Source organism: Quercus lobata, chromosome 6 (genome assembly GCF_001633185.2).
Source record: "Quercus lobata isolate SW786 chromosome 6, ValleyOak3.0 Primary Assembly, whole genome shotgun sequence".
Lineage (NCBI taxonomy): Eukaryota > Viridiplantae > Streptophyta > Magnoliopsida > Fagales > Fagaceae > Quercus > Quercus lobata.
Genome location: NC_044909.1, coordinates 14,052,622 through 14,069,302, shown reverse-complemented (window position 1 = coordinate 14,069,302; position 16,681 = coordinate 14,052,622). Strand labels below are relative to the sequence as shown.

The 16,681-nt window shown below is 34.9% G+C and overlaps 1 protein-coding gene across 1 annotated transcript; it reads left to right on the top strand.

The window, feature by feature from the left end:
• The first annotated feature begins 4,956 nt into the window (after positions 1–4,956).
• On the top strand, positions 4,957–14,064 carry LOC115993613 (squamosa promoter-binding-like protein 1). Its single transcript, XM_031117552.1, has 10 exons — positions 4,957–6,220; positions 6,488–6,669; positions 7,978–8,630; positions 9,272–9,346; positions 9,442–9,549; positions 9,644–9,761; positions 10,476–10,617; positions 10,749–10,899; positions 11,851–12,489; positions 12,987–14,064. Exons 1-10 carry the CDS (start codon positions 5,637–5,639, stop codon positions 13,440–13,442), a joined length of 3,108 nt encoding a protein of 1,035 aa, XP_030973412.1. The 5' UTR covers positions 4,957–5,636; the 3' UTR covers positions 13,443–14,064.
• The last annotated feature ends 2,617 nt before the right edge of the window (positions 14,065–16,681 follow it).

The window sequence follows — 16,681 nt, the reverse complement described above, 5'->3', positions numbered from 1 at the left end:
GATTCGGAACTCACTCAATAAAGAATAAGAATCCATAACATATTTTATGTAGTTCCTGAATAAAGTAAACAAGAAATTAGCTTCATCAAAATTTCTTTATTTTTATTTTACCTATAGGTTACCCTCTCCCCTAAATTTTTTGTCAAAGGTGATCTAGAATCTAGACAGTTTGGTAGTATATCTATTATCTAAGCCTTGAACTCATCAATTAACATATTTTAGTGAGTTTCAGCCAAAAAAAAAACATATTTTAGTGAGTATCATAAAAAAGACTACACGCAACCTCTCCTTTAATTGGACTAGGTTAAATTTTTTAGGGGAGCTCACCCACTCTAAGCGTGGGGGTGTGATTTGGTTGATTGATCAATTTGGTTCAACACGTTTCTTTCTAACTTTTTTCCTTAAAATAATGCATTTGAATACTTAATCCCAATACAACATAACAATTTACCAAGCTACTGAAAATATATTTCTAGAAGTAATTATCCTAAACACATCTTAACCAAATTTTTAAACAAATTTTTTTTAGTTAAATTTCTTAGACGTCTAAGAAATTTAACTAAAAAAAAGTTGTTTAAAAAAATATCTAAAAAAAAATATGTTAATTAAATTGTCGACAACTTAATTAACATATTTTTTTTTTTCATGATCGCAAACCATTAATGTATCTAGCTAAATCAATTTTTTAATAAATTTAAACTAGTTACTAAAAAAGTCACAACATTTTTACTAAACTTAATTTTAAGTGCTGTACACCTATTATTTTATATATTAATAGCATATTAAGATAAAGTAAATGGATGTTATAGGTTCAAATCTTACTTTGTTTATTGGGAAAAAAAATTATGAACTGTACATTTATTTGGTCAAATTTGTAACTTTAAAGTTTGAATAAAGTATTCATTACCACTGCGCATCCTTGGTGCAATGGTCATTTCACAAGTATAAGTGCTTGTAGGATGTGGAGGACAAAGATTGGAGTTTAAGTCTCTAAAAAGGAGTTTCATACACATATACATTTAGATTAGGTTAGATTAAAATTTTTATTTTGTATAAAAAAAGAATAAAGTATTAATTTAATATGATAAACAAAGCTATAAGAGTCTTGTAATTGGTGTTTTTAATTAAGATATCTAGAGTTTAAAATTTCAAATCCCTCTACTTGACTATTGGTGTATAAATCTAATAAGCTCCATAATTTTTTAACTGTCCTACAATTATAATAAAAAACTGAATCAAACATGAAACAACCCCACATTAAGGGGTTTGATTGAAGCTTTGGATACATGAGATGAGAACCATCTTCCAGCCCTGGCTAGTACTCTTAGAGTCGTACTACTTTATTAAATATGTTCCTGACCAATACAAGCCAACAAGTCTCTCCAATAGTCCAATTTGATTTTGAGAAAAGAGAAGAACTAAAACGCACTTTAAACCTAAAGAGCTTCCTTTTTTATTTCTGGGATGTGTGTCTATTATCCACTTTTTTCCTATGCCAAAACAGGACAATTTTCGGACAAGCATCAATTGCCATTATATATTGATGAAAATTCGTATAGCGTAAATCTGCTGCAAAATTGCATTATGATATACTGGAGTCAACTTTGAGGAATTTTAAATGCATTTTAGAACTGGTTACAGGTAAGACACCTGGAAATGAAATTCTAGAGTATGCTATATATGGTAAATTAGTAATATATCATTTGAATATCTCGAAAAAGCTGACTTACCATTACACACGTTCATTATTTTTATAGGCTTATCATGAATGAGACCTATTCATATTCATATATAGGAACAACCAGGATGTTTAAATATTTACGCAATTAATATACGAATGACTTATACCATACGAAACTGCTTGGCGTGTTGAAACTGAACATTTCGTTGATATTTCTGTTACGTATATAAATTTAATTTTGTTTAACTAAGTCTGAGTCGTGGTGATCATCATCACAGACGTAAAGCCTTGTGTTTACAAAGAGAATAAAATTAAATTATGTCTTAATGCAAATTAGGGTCCAATTACTTATCGGCAAGCATGTATACCCCTTTGAAAGAAAATATTTGTTAATGAATGATACATCTATGCATGAAGCAATATCATCCTCCCATTATTGACCAAAAAAAAAAAAATCCTCCCATTATGGTTATTGCATATGTGAAGATGCACCACATTATGGTGTGATTAGTTGATTATTTATCACAATTATACTCTAATAGGTTATGAATTCTTAACATATTAATTACCTAGGGTTGGACATATGTATTATTATTATTATTAATTTTAAAAAATCTAAATACACACTAAATCAATTCTTTTGCTATTGTCTGTGAGTTTCTAGGAGGACGGGGACAACAACAAGAAGTCTTAATCTCCATTTTTTAGGATCGGTTGTGAATTCTCAATAGATTATTTAAGATTAGCCATATATTCTTTTTCTCCATAGACTCCATTCTTTCATATCCGAAGTCTTTTTATAGTACTTCTATTCTACGGACACATGTTATCTCTTTGCTTTTTATTATTTTTTTATTTTTTTTATAAATTTAAAATTTCTTCAACTTGGATTAACTCATTCTTCTTATTGGTGCATTTAATCTATCTTCTTTGAAAATATCCAACTTATTTCAAGCGACTTTTTCTCATCTTTTCATCAGTAGAAGCTACCCCTATTTTTAAGCGGATAAGTTCATTTTAGATCCTATATTTTCGTACATTTTCACTTATATTTCCACTTATCTATCTATTATGATGAATTTCCAATAAATTTTTTTTTTTTTTGGGAAAAAAACACGCCAACATATCAATTAATTGAAGCTTCTCTGAAAAGGAACTCTCATCGTCTAATTCGGAACCATTGTAGAAAACAGAATATATATATATATATATATGTGTGTGTGTGTGTGTGTGTGTGTGTGTGTATATAACTGTTTATATTTTATAACAAAGTCATGCAATCATAGATTCATATTACGCACTCATCATGAATCAGAAAGCAGGGATGAGATAGCAACACAAGCACAAGAAACAAACCAACTCTCATTTTTCTCCTGTAATAAAGGCTGATCGACACGCATACGTTAGCTATGGCTTATAGCTTGTGATTGTATTGTATTCCTTCAAATTAATGAATTAATTGTCATGTTGTGATAGCTTCAACTAACCTTGGAAAATCTTTATGTCATAGGCTTTTTTTTTTTTACTTCCTTGTATGTTAGCAAGAAGACCTTTTTTATTTCCATGCTTTTTACCCAGTTTTATTGTGTTATTTGAATGTAGCAATGATTAGCAAATAGCATCATTCACGGAGTAACAAAGATATTTTGTCGCGGAAAATATAAAGATGTACAACATTTACAATTTTAAACCATGTAGCATAGTTAATAGTGGAATTAATGTAACCTATTCCTTCATGTTTATGTTTTGTTAGTAGCCGAGATTTATTAAAGAGTAATGTTATTGTGGGGCCAGAGAATTTGTGACCCCAGCCCACTTTACATTAAGGCCCAAGGCCCGCGCCGAGGAGAGACGTTGCCGAGGACATGCAGCAAAAGTCCAAATGGCCTAGAAATGCAGCCGAGGACGATCCTGTCCTCGGCATCCCAAAACCTGGAAGGGAAGAATGACACGCCATCAAAGGCAGCCCCCAAAGCACTCCCAGAAGAAAAGACGAGTACAGTAGGACTCGCATGGGGGTACAGTATGGGAGCGGTTCAAGGAAAAACTGTCACCTCCTTATTGAATGCATCAACAAACGTCCTGACCACATTAATAGGAAAAGACCCTAAACAGTGTGGTTTCAATTATTGCAACTAACAGAAAGTGGGGGAAGGCGGCTGATGGGACAAGCACTCGAGTAGTTACTTGCCTGATCAACAGATGGAAGGTCAGGATCAACTGAAAGGGGTTATATAATATAAGAATTCATTCACGGGAAGAAGGGGGTGAAAAAAAAAATAAAGAGTATCATATATCGTCTCTAGGACCATTGTAACCTAGCGTAAAAAGAATATTAAGAACATTAAGAACATTAAGCTCCTCGGACGAGGTCTAAGGACTGGAGCCACTAAGGCCGTGTCGAGGAGAAAGTCTTCTTGGATAAGCTCAGTTCACTCCTATGCAATCATCATGAACACCATGACTAACGACTGTCCGCTCACCAAGGTCTAGCCTTTTAGCCCACTCTCTACAAATTTATTGTTTAGACATTTAACTTTCGAATCCAATGCTAATTTGGGATCGATACAAATTGAGTCCTTACAGTTATAAATATAATAATTATCACAAAATTTGTGTTAGTAAGTCTTTATTAGTTTTTAATTGGATTCGTCACTCGTTATCGTGTGCTATTTATCATTTATCAACTTGACAATCGTGAAATTTTTTATGAAAATTGATATAGCTCCAGACATTTCAGTCCACCAATCGAATGGTCATGCCATAGATTCTTCCATGATGCTGCCCAACCAAATGAGGGTGTAGCTACGTACCATGCATGTGCACATCACTCTATCCCCGTAATTTTACCCCAACAAGTAAAAACAAAGCCATCACCTTCAGATGAGTTGTGCTTGTACGAAGCCAAATTTAAAAAAGAAATTTGTTTTTTTACAAAAAAATAAAAGTCCTTTTAAAGTATCATTATTTTCTTTCACAATTTAATTACAGTGGGTAATTTTAGCAAAAAGCAAAAACAATAAAATGATACACATATATATACTGAGATTCTTGTCTAATAAGCTTGCGCATGAGCTTATAACACGTGTCGAAAAAGTGTCATGTCAAAATCATTGTAAGTCAAAACGAACCGAGTATTGATGATGTTAGCCAATGAACGAACGACACGTAACAGATCTTTCATGAGATTGATCTTTTCTGATTGGTTAATGAACACATTACCAATCTAGTACTTTTCTTTACAGTGAGAGAGAGAGAGAGAGAGAGAGAGAGAGAGAGCGAAGGACACGGTATGGGCTTAGATTCCTAAACATAAAAGTGTACTGACTCTCTCTCTCTCTCCCCACTGAAATGGCATTTATTTCACACACTTTCCTAACCTGCTCCTAATTTTCCTTTGCTATATATTCTCTGTCTCTCTCTGTTGATCTCCAAGGTAGTACAAGGCTTGAGGGCTCCAACAAGACCAGCTTGATATCTATCGGCAAAGTTTCTCTTATTTTAATCATGGGTTTGTACCGTTAAACTTGTTTTGAGTTATAGTTGTTATGATTGAGTTTTGTTAATGATGTAAAATTTGAGAACTTTATTAGTTTGATGGAATTGTGGGATTGTTGTGATTGTGAGTACGGTGGTGTTTTTGTTGATGATTTTGAGGGAATAAGTGGTTGATTGAAGGGTTTTGAGCATGTGGGTAGCTCTTGTTTTTTATCCATGAATGTGTTGGTGTACTATATATGGAGTTCTGGGGGCATAGAGAGGATAAAGACAAAGACTTTTTTTTTGGGGGCTTGAGTTTAGTTTTTGTGGGGTTTTTATGTTAGTAATTTCTAGCTGGAATTGAACGTTGACCTTTATAAGTTTAATTGGGTTTTTGTTCAATTGGGTAGCTAATTTTGCTAGAATTGGAATCTGGGTGTTTTGACTTTTTCTGTGTTTTTGGAAATTTTGATAAATGGAGGCTCAATTTGGAGGTAAGGCTAATCAATTCTTTGGTCCTGTGGTGCCGGATTTGAAGGCGGTTGGGAAAAAGAGTTTGGAATGGGATTTGAATGACTGGAAATGGGATGGCGACCTTTTTAGAGCTAGTCCATTAAATTCTGCACCATCTGATTGTAGGAGTAGGCAGTTATTTCCAGTTGGGACAGAAATTCCAGAAAATGTTGTTTTGTCGAACAGTTTGTCGTCTGGTTCGGATGATGTTAATCCGGCGAATGGTGTGGGAAGGAGGGAATTGGAGAAGAGGAGGAGGGCTGTGGCTGTTGAAGATGAAGAGTTAAATGATGAAGATGGGTCCCTTAACTTAAAGCTTGGTGGGCAAGTTTACCCTATCATGGAAGGGGAGTTAAAGAGTGGGAAGAAGACAAAGATAGTTGGGAATTCTTCAAACCGTGCGGTTTGTCAGGTGCAGGATTGTAGGGCTGATCTCAGCAATGCCAAGGATTACCACCGCCGACATAAGGTTTGTGATGTGCATTCCAAGGCCAGCAAAGCACTGGTGGGAAACATTATGCAGCGGTTCTGTCAGCAGTGTAGCAGGTTAGTTTGGTTATGTTATTATCCTTATTTTGAGGAAACATTTTCATTACTTTTGGTCATGACTAGAATAGTTGCTGGGGCATTTTTTTTATTAAAAAAAAAATGATGGAATATCACAGAGTGTGGTTGTGTGGAGCTTTTAGTTTTGCTCTTATATTCTTTCAATATGCGTCCAATGTTGTTATATGTCTATGTTTGGTATAAGGCATTTTGCAAAACAATTTGGTTTTCCAATCAGATGCAACTTGGTTTTATACTTTTTCGCAGGTTTCATGCTCTTCAAGAGTTTGATGAGGGAAAGAGAAGTTGTCGTAGACGGTTGGCTGGTCATAATAGGAGGAGGAGGAAAACACATCCTGACACTGTAGTTAATGGAGGCTCTCTGAATGCTGAAAGGGGTAGCAGTTATCTATTGATAAGTTTGCTGAGGATTCTCTCTAATTTGCACTGTAGGTCCTTTTATTTAGTATTTACCGCAAATTTATTTACTTGGCTGCTTTAAAAAGGCACTGCTATGCAGCAGTTTGATGCATGTTTGATACTGGGCAGAAAGCTATTGGCAGAATTCAGTTTTGTTGTGATTTTATGCTTAAAAAAATTGTTGTGATTTATGCTCTAATTACAACTTATAACTTTATTGAAGGTGGTTAAGAAATGACTTCTAAATAATCTTGCCAAGGAACAGTAAATTTAATTTATGTAGTGAGTGTTGGCTAAACTAGTATGGGTAAACCAAAATTGTTTTATCAATGCAAGAAATTTTTACAATATAAAGTTGATAACTTGTTATCTGTGATGCCGTGGTAGATGAGTTGATAGGGCATAACCTTTTACCATGCTAATCTTCCTGTGCAAATGAAAACATGTTAAAATTTATCATTGAATTGATAAAGATCTGGAATTTTGTTTTGGGCATGAGAAGAGTTCGCAATTATTTATAGGGATGGATGGAAAATCATCTGCAGAAAAAAGGTTCATGGTGCTCACTTCAGATTCTATGATCTGTGCGTTTAAGGCATTGAATATTTGAAGGCAATAGTGCTAAATTTCTTAATTTCTATGTCTTGACATATTTATGCTAATATCCAACTGTCTCTCAGTTGAATGGATAGTCAATAACTGTAGCAAAGCAAGCTCCTTAATTTGGCACTGAAAACACTAGCCTATTATTTTGTGAAAATAATTCTATACTGTGAAAGTGAAATCTTAAAAGCTGGGTGAAGTAAAAGTCAATGCTTAGAGGCATAATGCATATTTAGAATCTGGGAGTCTTGGTTGCATGGCAGTTTTCTGGTTGCTTTTGCTGGTCGTTTATATGACAATTCTTGTGTGGTTTTGTTTTTTTAATGTGCAAATTCTTCTTGGCTTTTGTTGCTGACTGCTACTGTGGTGCTAAGATTGTTTAAAATGCAATGTACATAAATTCATAGAAGCTAGCAGCTTTGCTGGCCAATTTTCTGTTATTGCCTGAACTATTTGGTCAATTTGTTAAGACCATCACTGATTACATCTATCTGTAGTTGCAGCTGCTATGTTTTTGTTTTCATTGTGCTGCTTTAACTTTTTGGGCCCATTCATTTAGATATTTACAATGCTTGAAAGGGCAAACTGTCCAAGAGAATGCTGTTCTAAAAGAATTACATATCATTGATCTGATCATTGACATTTTCTTTTTTGTATCTGTTTTTCTCCTTTCCTTGGGTGTCATGATTGGCATACTTATTGACTCCACAGATTATGCCTTCTATAAATTGCAGCAAATGGCTCAGATCAAAACAAGGACCAGGATCTGTTATCTCATCTGTTGAAGAACCTGGCCAGTCTAGCTGGTACGGTTGATGGAAGGAACATATCTGCATTATTGGAGGGATCTCAAGGTTTGCTTAATGCTGGGACATCTAATGGGGCTCCACAAAAGGTGACAGATGTTACTCCAAATGGTTCAGAACCCTCTAGGCCTTTTAGTTCAGCCTTAAAGATGGATGATTGCATCAACCTTCATGACCATTCTAGGCCTATGGGAAAATGTGTGACAGTATCTGCATCTGATGTAGCTCAGAAAAGAATATCTTCAGATGATGCTGGGGGTAGACATGTACAAGCTCTATCGGGTCTACAGCACATGAATCCGCCTCCTTCAAAGGATGGCCTTCCATCCAAATCAATATCAGAGACTACAAATGGGAGGATCAAATTTAATAACATTGATTTGAATAATCTATGTGATGATTCAGAGGGCCATGTGGAGAATATAGGGAAGTCTCACGCCCTTGTAAATTCTGGGACTGGGCTTCTTGGCCATCCGTTATGGGTACAGCATGACTCTCTCAAGTCTAGCCCACCTCAGACTAGTGGCAACTCAGATTCAACTTCTTCACAGTCACCATCTAGTTCCAGTGGAGAGGCTCAGGTATAATCTTGTTGTGATGGAATCTTGTTCCCTTTATAACTGCTGGTGAGACTATTATAACTGGTCGAGTCTACTAAAATTAATCTGGTTCTCCTTTTCGGTGGTCGACAGATTTATTGAGTGACTTTAACTTTCTATTGATCATTTTAGACTTTTGGGTCAATGCCTGTAGTTTGGGTTGAGGTTTAGTTAAGCTGAGTTGAAAATGTCTTTTGTTTGTCATAGTTGTTAGTTCTTCTGATCAAAGTCCTCATTAGCCCAATAAATTGACAATTGTGGTTACGTACTTACATAGTATATTGTTTATGGTATATTGTTTCTTTTGGTGTTTGGGTCCTGTGGTTCATTAGTCTTTGTTAATTGATTGACTTATTGATTGCAAATTGGAAAAACTGGTTATCCGCTGCGGCTTCGGGAGCTGAAGTATTACCTTCAATGATGTTAAAATTAAGACAAATCATAATCTATCTTTAACTGGGGGTTTAGCAGTGAGACATTGTGGCTGTCTGTTCAATGTATATGGTTCAAGTAGGGCTGTTAGAGAACGGTGCATGCTTTTTATGAGTAAATATATAAATATGTACTTTTTTGTGGCCTTAGTGGATATTTCTCTAAACAACTCTTTTATTACAAATCTTCAGGTTCGCACGGATCGAATAGTTTTCAAACTCTTTGGGAAAGACCCGAATGATTTTCCTCTTGCTCTCCGAACCCAGGTATGTACTAAGACATGAAATTGCTTCTTTGCAACCTTTCTTGGCGTTTTGTTCCATATATATTTGATTTTTTGTTATATATTTTACATCTCCAGATTCTCGACTGGTTATCCCACAGTCCTACTGACATTGAGAGCTATATAAGGCCAGGCTGTATCATATTAACAATGTACCTCCGTCTAGAAAAATCCACATGGGAGGAGGTATGCTTCGGTACTGATCCAAGAAATGTTGAATTGCTAAACCTAGTATCAGGAACAGAATTTTTAAATTCTTAATTACATTTTCTATATACAGCTCTGCTGTGATCTGGGATCCTATCTGAGAGAGCTACTTGATGCATCCAACGACTCTTTCTGGAGAACAGGATGGGTGTATACTAGGGTGCGACATTCTGTAGCATTTATGTATAATGGTTTGCTCTCTCTCTCTCTCTCTCTCTCTCTCTCTCTCTCTCTCTCTCTCTCTATATATATATATATATATATAGTTATGCTTGGTGTAATTCTTTGCGATAATATACCACTTAATAACTTAAAGTAAATTAATATCAAGTCTACAGTTAGATTTCTTTTCCTTCATTTGCTTTTCATGCATGCAAAACTCATTTATCTTCAAATCCAAAACTTATTTATCTAGTAGATTTTTAGAATATATTAAATCATAGGGTATATCCAGAATGGAGGGAGAGGGGAAGAAAAGAGAGGTGAAGGGTGGCTGGTATCTACTAATATTAGTATATTCCAGCCATCCTTGCTCTTTCCTCTTTGTACATATCCCCCCATTCAAACATAGGAATAAGTTTGAACATATTTTTAGATGAGGCAATTCTTAATTTCTGATTCTCTTGATGTTTGATATCCATGGTGAGTGTGTGAAGGTCATTTAATTTAATGGATATTTGGCAAAATATTGATCCTATGAGAAATTATGGTGATTGTGGTCTAACATTGTAAAAGAATAACACCAGGCATAATATGTAAGTGCATTCATTTGCTGTCTGCTTATCTATGTTTCTGGGCCAAAGTATTTTACAGTTTCTGTTCATGCTTTATCATTCACCAATAAATGTATAGGTTAAACAACATTTCTTTGAGGAGTAATTTTATTTGTTATATCTTCCCTGCAGGTCAGGTTGTCTTAGACACACCCTTACCTCTTAAAAACCAGAAAAGTTGCAGAATTTCAAGCATCAAGCCTATTGCTGTTTCTGAATCTGAGAGAGTTCAGTTTGTCGTAAAAGGCTGTAACCTATTCCGGTCCAGTGCTAGGTATTCTTTAGATTTTCTATGTATGCTGGAATACATATGTTCATCTCCCTCTCATTTTTCAAATTTTGTTTCAGACTTGATCAACACATCACGATTACCGCATAGATATTAAGTCACGCATTTGGTTTCAGGTTACACTGTGCTCTAGAAGGCAAGTATCTGATCCAGGAAACTTGTAATGAGTTGATGGACAGTGCTGATACAGCCATTGAGCACAATGAACTCCAGTGCCTCAGCTTCCCCTGTTCTATACCAAATGTTACTGGGAGAGGATTCATTGAGGTAGGGTTATCCTGAATTTAAGAATTTATTTTGTTGCAATCAAGTGAGCTCAACTATGGGTGTATGTGGCATAAATTCTGGTTTATATATGGTAAATTATTTAAAAATGCGTGAAGCTTGCAAAGCTCACAAAAGTTGGATCCTACCCATGGGATGTCCATTTTATAAACACTTTTTCTTTGATTTGACATGGTTAGTGCTACTATGCATTCAATCACTTCCAATGACTTAGAAAACTTTTATTTGATCTTCATTCCCACTGAAGTAGTTTCAATTTTTAAAAGTTCATTGTGTTAAAAACTCTCATGACATGTGCTTCAGGTTTGTTGTAGTCCATTGAATTTTGTGGCAGTCTCTATCTGTTAAAAGTTACTTGAAAGTCCAGAGCAGTAAAGCTTGGTTTCTCTGGACTGCCCTCTTTTACTTGCTGTTATAGACCAAGGGAATTAAATCAAAATATGTCAAGAATCCAATACCTCTCCCTCCCCTTCCTTTTTCCTTTGATCCAAACTGTGAAAGTTATTGGCTTTCTTATTAAAATTTTATGTAGTTTGAGCAAGCCGTCTTGCATGAACTAGGATGGATGAAATACAGACGCCTTTCCATCATAAAAAATCAAAGCATTTAGCCTTTAAAATAAAATTAAAAAAAAAACCAAAAAAAAAAAAAAACACATTGAAGTATAAGTTCACTTGAAGGCAGAATGACTTGTGGGGGTGGTTAACTGGAGGAGAAAACTCTGCATAAATGATGTTCTATCTTTATAGCATGCATAAGAACTTTCAGAAGCAAATTCTGAGAGGGCTATTAGGGAAAACAGTGTGAAATGCTTATAAGAAGAGACAAGAGATGGTCAGGTGCATTAACAGGAGGAGAAAATTCTGCATAAATATTCTGCATAAGAATATTTCCATTTCTGATTTTAGAACATACATATTTTGATCTTATCAGGTTGAAGATCATGGTCTCAGCAGCAGCTTCTTTCCATTTATAGTTGCTGAGCAAGAAGTGTGTTCTGAGATCTGTATGCTGGAGGGCGCAATTGAGGTGGTTGAAACTGCTGATGACATTCAGAGAGTACCTGCACTGCTGGAAGCAAAGACTCAAGCCCTGGACTTTATACATGAAATGGGTTGGCTGCTTCATAGAAGTCATGTGAAATTCAGGCTAGGTCAAATGGATCCAAACCAGGATCTCTTCCCCTTCAAGCGGTTCAAGTGGCTCATGGAATTCTCCATGGACCATGACTGGTGTGCTGTAGTGAAGAAACTCTTGGGAATTCTGTTTGAGGGTGCAGTTGGTACAGGAGAGCATCCTTCTGTTGAGCTTGCTTTGTTGGATTTGGGTCTCCTCCACACAGCTGTCCGGCGAAACTGCAGGCCTATTGTGGAACTCCTGTTAAGATTTGTTCCAGATAAAGTTTTGGATAAAACAGGATCTCAGGGGAAGCAACAGGTTGATAAGGGCATCAATGGCTTCTTATTTAAACCTGATATTTTAGGGCCTGCAGGGCTTACTCCACTTCACATTGCAGCTAGCAAGGAGGGCTCTGAGAATGTGTTGGATGCCTTAACTGATGATCCTGGATTGGTAAGTCCTTATCTATTAGTATTCATCAGTATTATGGTTCTAAGTCCATATAGAGAGAAGACACTAAATTGGTTCATATATCCATCCCTAGCACACATTTTCCCGATCACTCGCAGAATTAAACTGTATCTTTGTGCTAGGATATCCTCAGTTTTGTGGATGGGCTATGAGCTAAAACTGCTCTTATTATTCTAAATGTTTTAAAAATCTCTCTCTCTCTCTCCTCTTTTGATGTTCTGCTTCCACACAGGTGAGCTTGCTGAGGGATTTCCTAAATCATCTAGCAATTTCTAGTATATCGTCATTAAAAAATTTACTTCTAATACAAGGATGATCTTCTGATAGAAAATGAAATTCAAAAATTTGAGTTACTGTTTTATTAAGCAGGTTAAGACGCTTGTTGAGAACCTTTTCTCTTGTTTTGCTGGTCATCTTATGATGTATTATTATTATGTTATTACATTTTCATGGTGCTGATATTGGTCTGCGATGTTCAGGTTGGAATTAAAGCATGGAAGAGTGCTCGTGATAGTACGGGTTTGACACCCAATGATTATGCATGCCTGAGAGGCTACTACTCCTATATCCATCTTGTGCAGAAGAAAATCAGCAACAAATCAGAAAACAGTCATGTGGTGCTTGATATCCCTGGTGCTCTCCTGGATTGTAACACCAAACGGAAGCAATCAGATAGGCATAAGTTGTCGAAAGTTGCCAGCTTGCAAACTGAGAAGGTTGAAATGGGAGTAAGTTGTCAACATTGCAAGGTATGTGAGCAGAAGCCGGCTTATGGCAATATGAGAAGATCACTAGTATACAAGCCGGCAATGCTCTCAATGGTCACTATTGCGGCTGTTTGTGTTTGTGTGGCTTTACTCTTCAAAAGCTCACCTCAAGTTCTTTATGTGTTCCGGCCTTTTAGGTGGGAATTGTTGAAGTACGGGTCAAGCTAAGGTGGTTAATCTGTATCTTTTATAGATTGTAGGCTAAATTTCTTTTTTCTTTCTCTCCCCCCTCTTTTCCATCCTAATTTCAAAAGAGCAGTGTAAAATCCCTAATGATATTTGTGGGTTTAGATATCAGTGGAAAATACTGTATATGTATTACTGAGTTCATTTCAAATATATATAGGGAAAAATTTTCAATTAGAAAGGACCATTAATCCATTATCCAGAATTGAACACCCCTTTTCAGGATGGAGATTGAATACCCTCAAAGCTCTCTGAGGGATTCTGTAGAGTATCATGAGTATGCTCCCTTTTTCTTTACATCATGAATACGTTGAAAGACATAATAATCCCAAGGTCCTATGGCACTTAATGGATATTTGAGGCCTTGGTTGGCAGGTTGAAATGGAAGTGGAAGTCATTGTGAAGTTTTGTACAGAGTTATGAAGATTCTTCACCAGTTTCAATTTTGCAGCAGCTTGAGCTTTTCTAATCCACAGATGTGATCAAATGACTGGCCAAACTTCAATTTACTAAGATTCTGTCTAGTTGCAACAAAAATTGCCACTCTCATGTAACATGTTATACTTACAAATAGTAATTTAGGCTAAAATTCATTATCGTAGTCCTTCTAGTTCTAATGTTGGTGCTGCAATGCTGCTCTCATTTTGGTTTTTGAAGTTTTAAAAATTTGCAATTAACGCTCGAACTTTGAATTGTTGTCATTTTGATCCCTCAAGTTTATTATCCCCTTAAAGTTTTAAGACAAAACATCATTTGGGGATGTTTATTTGTCAGTAAATAAAATTTGATGGGAAGGCCAATTTGATGAGTCTTTTGACTAAATATTGCAGAAAATGGAGTTTATTTGGGATATAGGTACCGTTAAAAGTTATTTGGAAAATTGAGGAAAGAGAATGAATTTCGGCAACGGTGTTGTCGAAATTCTAACAAAAAGAATGAGAGAGGAAATACAAGTGATGTGATAGGAGGATTTGAATTTTGGTAATCTCGTTGCCGAAATTCTTGTTGCCCAAATCTACTGCCCAGCTGCCAGGTGAAGTGCCCGCATGGGAGTGGTTGAAATAAAACCAATTGTGGCAACCAAGTTGCCGAAAATGGGAGGAAAAAAAAAAGAGAAACCAATTGTGGCAACCAAGTTGCTGAAATTGTGGGGGAAAAATTTAATAATAATTTAGGCAATGAAATTGTTGAAAATGAGGGGGGGAAAAAGGATGATTTAGGCCAAAAATTGAAGGAAAAAAAATTGTGGCAATGGAATTGCCGAAATGGGAGGAAAAAAAAAATAGCAGCAATTGATTTGTGGCAATGTTGTTGCCCAAATTGAAGGGAAAAAAAGTGGCAATTGATTTGTGGCAATAGAGTTGCCGAAAATTGGAGAGAGAAGAATTCCCTCATTCTTATTCTAAAAAGTACCCATATTCTTATTCTTGTCAGTAGTTTTTTTTTACTAAAGCAGTTTGGTTTGTGTGTATGTGATGTTCTTTCATTTTGAATAGTAAAAGTAGTTTGACCGAAGCAGTTTGGTTTGTGTATGTGATATTCTTTCATTTAGAATAATAAAAGTAGTTTGAACGAAGCAGTTTAATTTGCCCTATGAAACAAATAATAAATCTAGATTCAAAGTACATTGATTCTTATTTAAAAAAAAAAAAAAAAAAAAAAAAGAAAAGTAAATAGATTCTTACAATAAAAAATGGAAGAAAAAAATGATTGATGTGCATGTTGTAAACAAAAAAAAAAAAGAAAGTACATAGATTCTTATAGAAGAAAAAAATGATTGACGTGTACGTTGTAAACAAAAAAAAAAGTACATAGATTCTTACAATACGAAATGGAAGAAAAAAATGATTGATGTCCACACTGTAAACAAAAAAAAAAAAACAAAGAAATTGAGATTTTTGCAGTGAATAGATGTTTATAGTTAAGTAATTTATTTGTATCAGAGTGTCCCATCTTGGTCTATGTTGTGTTATATTTGGTCAATTGCGTATCTAATTATACAGTTTAAAATCTAAGAATTTAACTTATATGAAACTTGCATCCTATTTAAATAGCATTAATGTTACTGAAGTTCCCACAATTCATGCAAATCTTGTTTTTGTGTTATGTTTTTTGCAACATGATCTGATTTGTATGATATGTTTTAAATTATTTGTCCATGAATTCTTGCCTAAAATTTCATATAGCAAAAATATATTTCAAAATTGATATAAACTTTGCTTAAAGAAATACTTACTTTGTTAGCCTATAATATACATGTATGCTATAAGAACACCCCCCCCCCCCCCAAAAAAAAGGTTAGCATATGCTCTTAAACCTTAAAATCTAAGTTTTAGGTATAATAATAATAAAGAAAATTATATGATATTAGAAATATTTATCTATTATCGTATGGATGCACGAGAACATTATATAATCTGTCTTGTTTTAAAAGAGGCAAAATGAAGAGCTACATAAAATAATTAACGTAATCATAATAGATCCTTCTAAATGTTAATGTTATGCTAAGTTACTTAAGAAAAGGGAAACAAAAAATAATTATAACTACTATGATGGACAGTAATAAATTATCAGTGAACCAATCCCCTTTAATAGAATTCTCTCAGCTCTAGCTATTTAAATATTGAATATTTTAAATGGATTACCTTCTTGTATTGCATTTGAATGGTTGTATAGTGTTAATATATTAATACTATTGTTATGTTTTAGTGTAGATGACAGAAAAGTTGTTCATTTTTCTCATCCATTCTGGTGGAATAATTAAATATGGTGAAAATGAGATTTATTACGAAGGGCCACGTCCATCTATGTTTCCATTAAGCCAAGGTGTTACATTTGAAGATCTATGTGATAGAGTAGCATCCACGCTTCATATAAACAGAGAAGATTCAAAACTTACTATTTGGTATAGATTTCCTTTTCAATGTCATCCATATCCTATGATTTACTAGCAAGTTTTGGTAGAAGATGATAATGATGTCAATGCAATATTCGATATGTTAGACTGCCAATATATATTTGTAGGTGCAAAGTTGTATGTGGATGTAGAGCCCATAAAAAGCCACCGAGATGTTTTTCCCATTCGATATGCCAACGAAGGACCGAGTGCATCGTTTAGTTATTCACATGGCGTGCACTTTTATGATCCATGTGCCACTCATATTAGTTATTATTCTGAAAATGCGACTCATTCCCCAATCAACATTGGTGGTGCTGATTAT

Excerpts from the sequence above, each read along its gene's own strand:
- LOC115993613 (XM_031117552.1), top strand. The coding sequence starts at position 5,637 with ATGGAGGCTCAATTTGGAGGTAAGGCTAATCAATTCTTTGGTCCTGTG. Across the intron at positions 9,550-9,643 it reads AAAAATCCACATGGGAGGAG|CTCTGCTGTGATCTGGGATC; the intron begins GTATGCTTCGGT and ends TTCTATATACAG. Across the intron at positions 12,490-12,986 it reads TAACTGATGATCCTGGATTG|GTTGGAATTAAAGCATGGAA; the intron begins GTAAGTCCTTAT and ends TGCGATGTTCAG.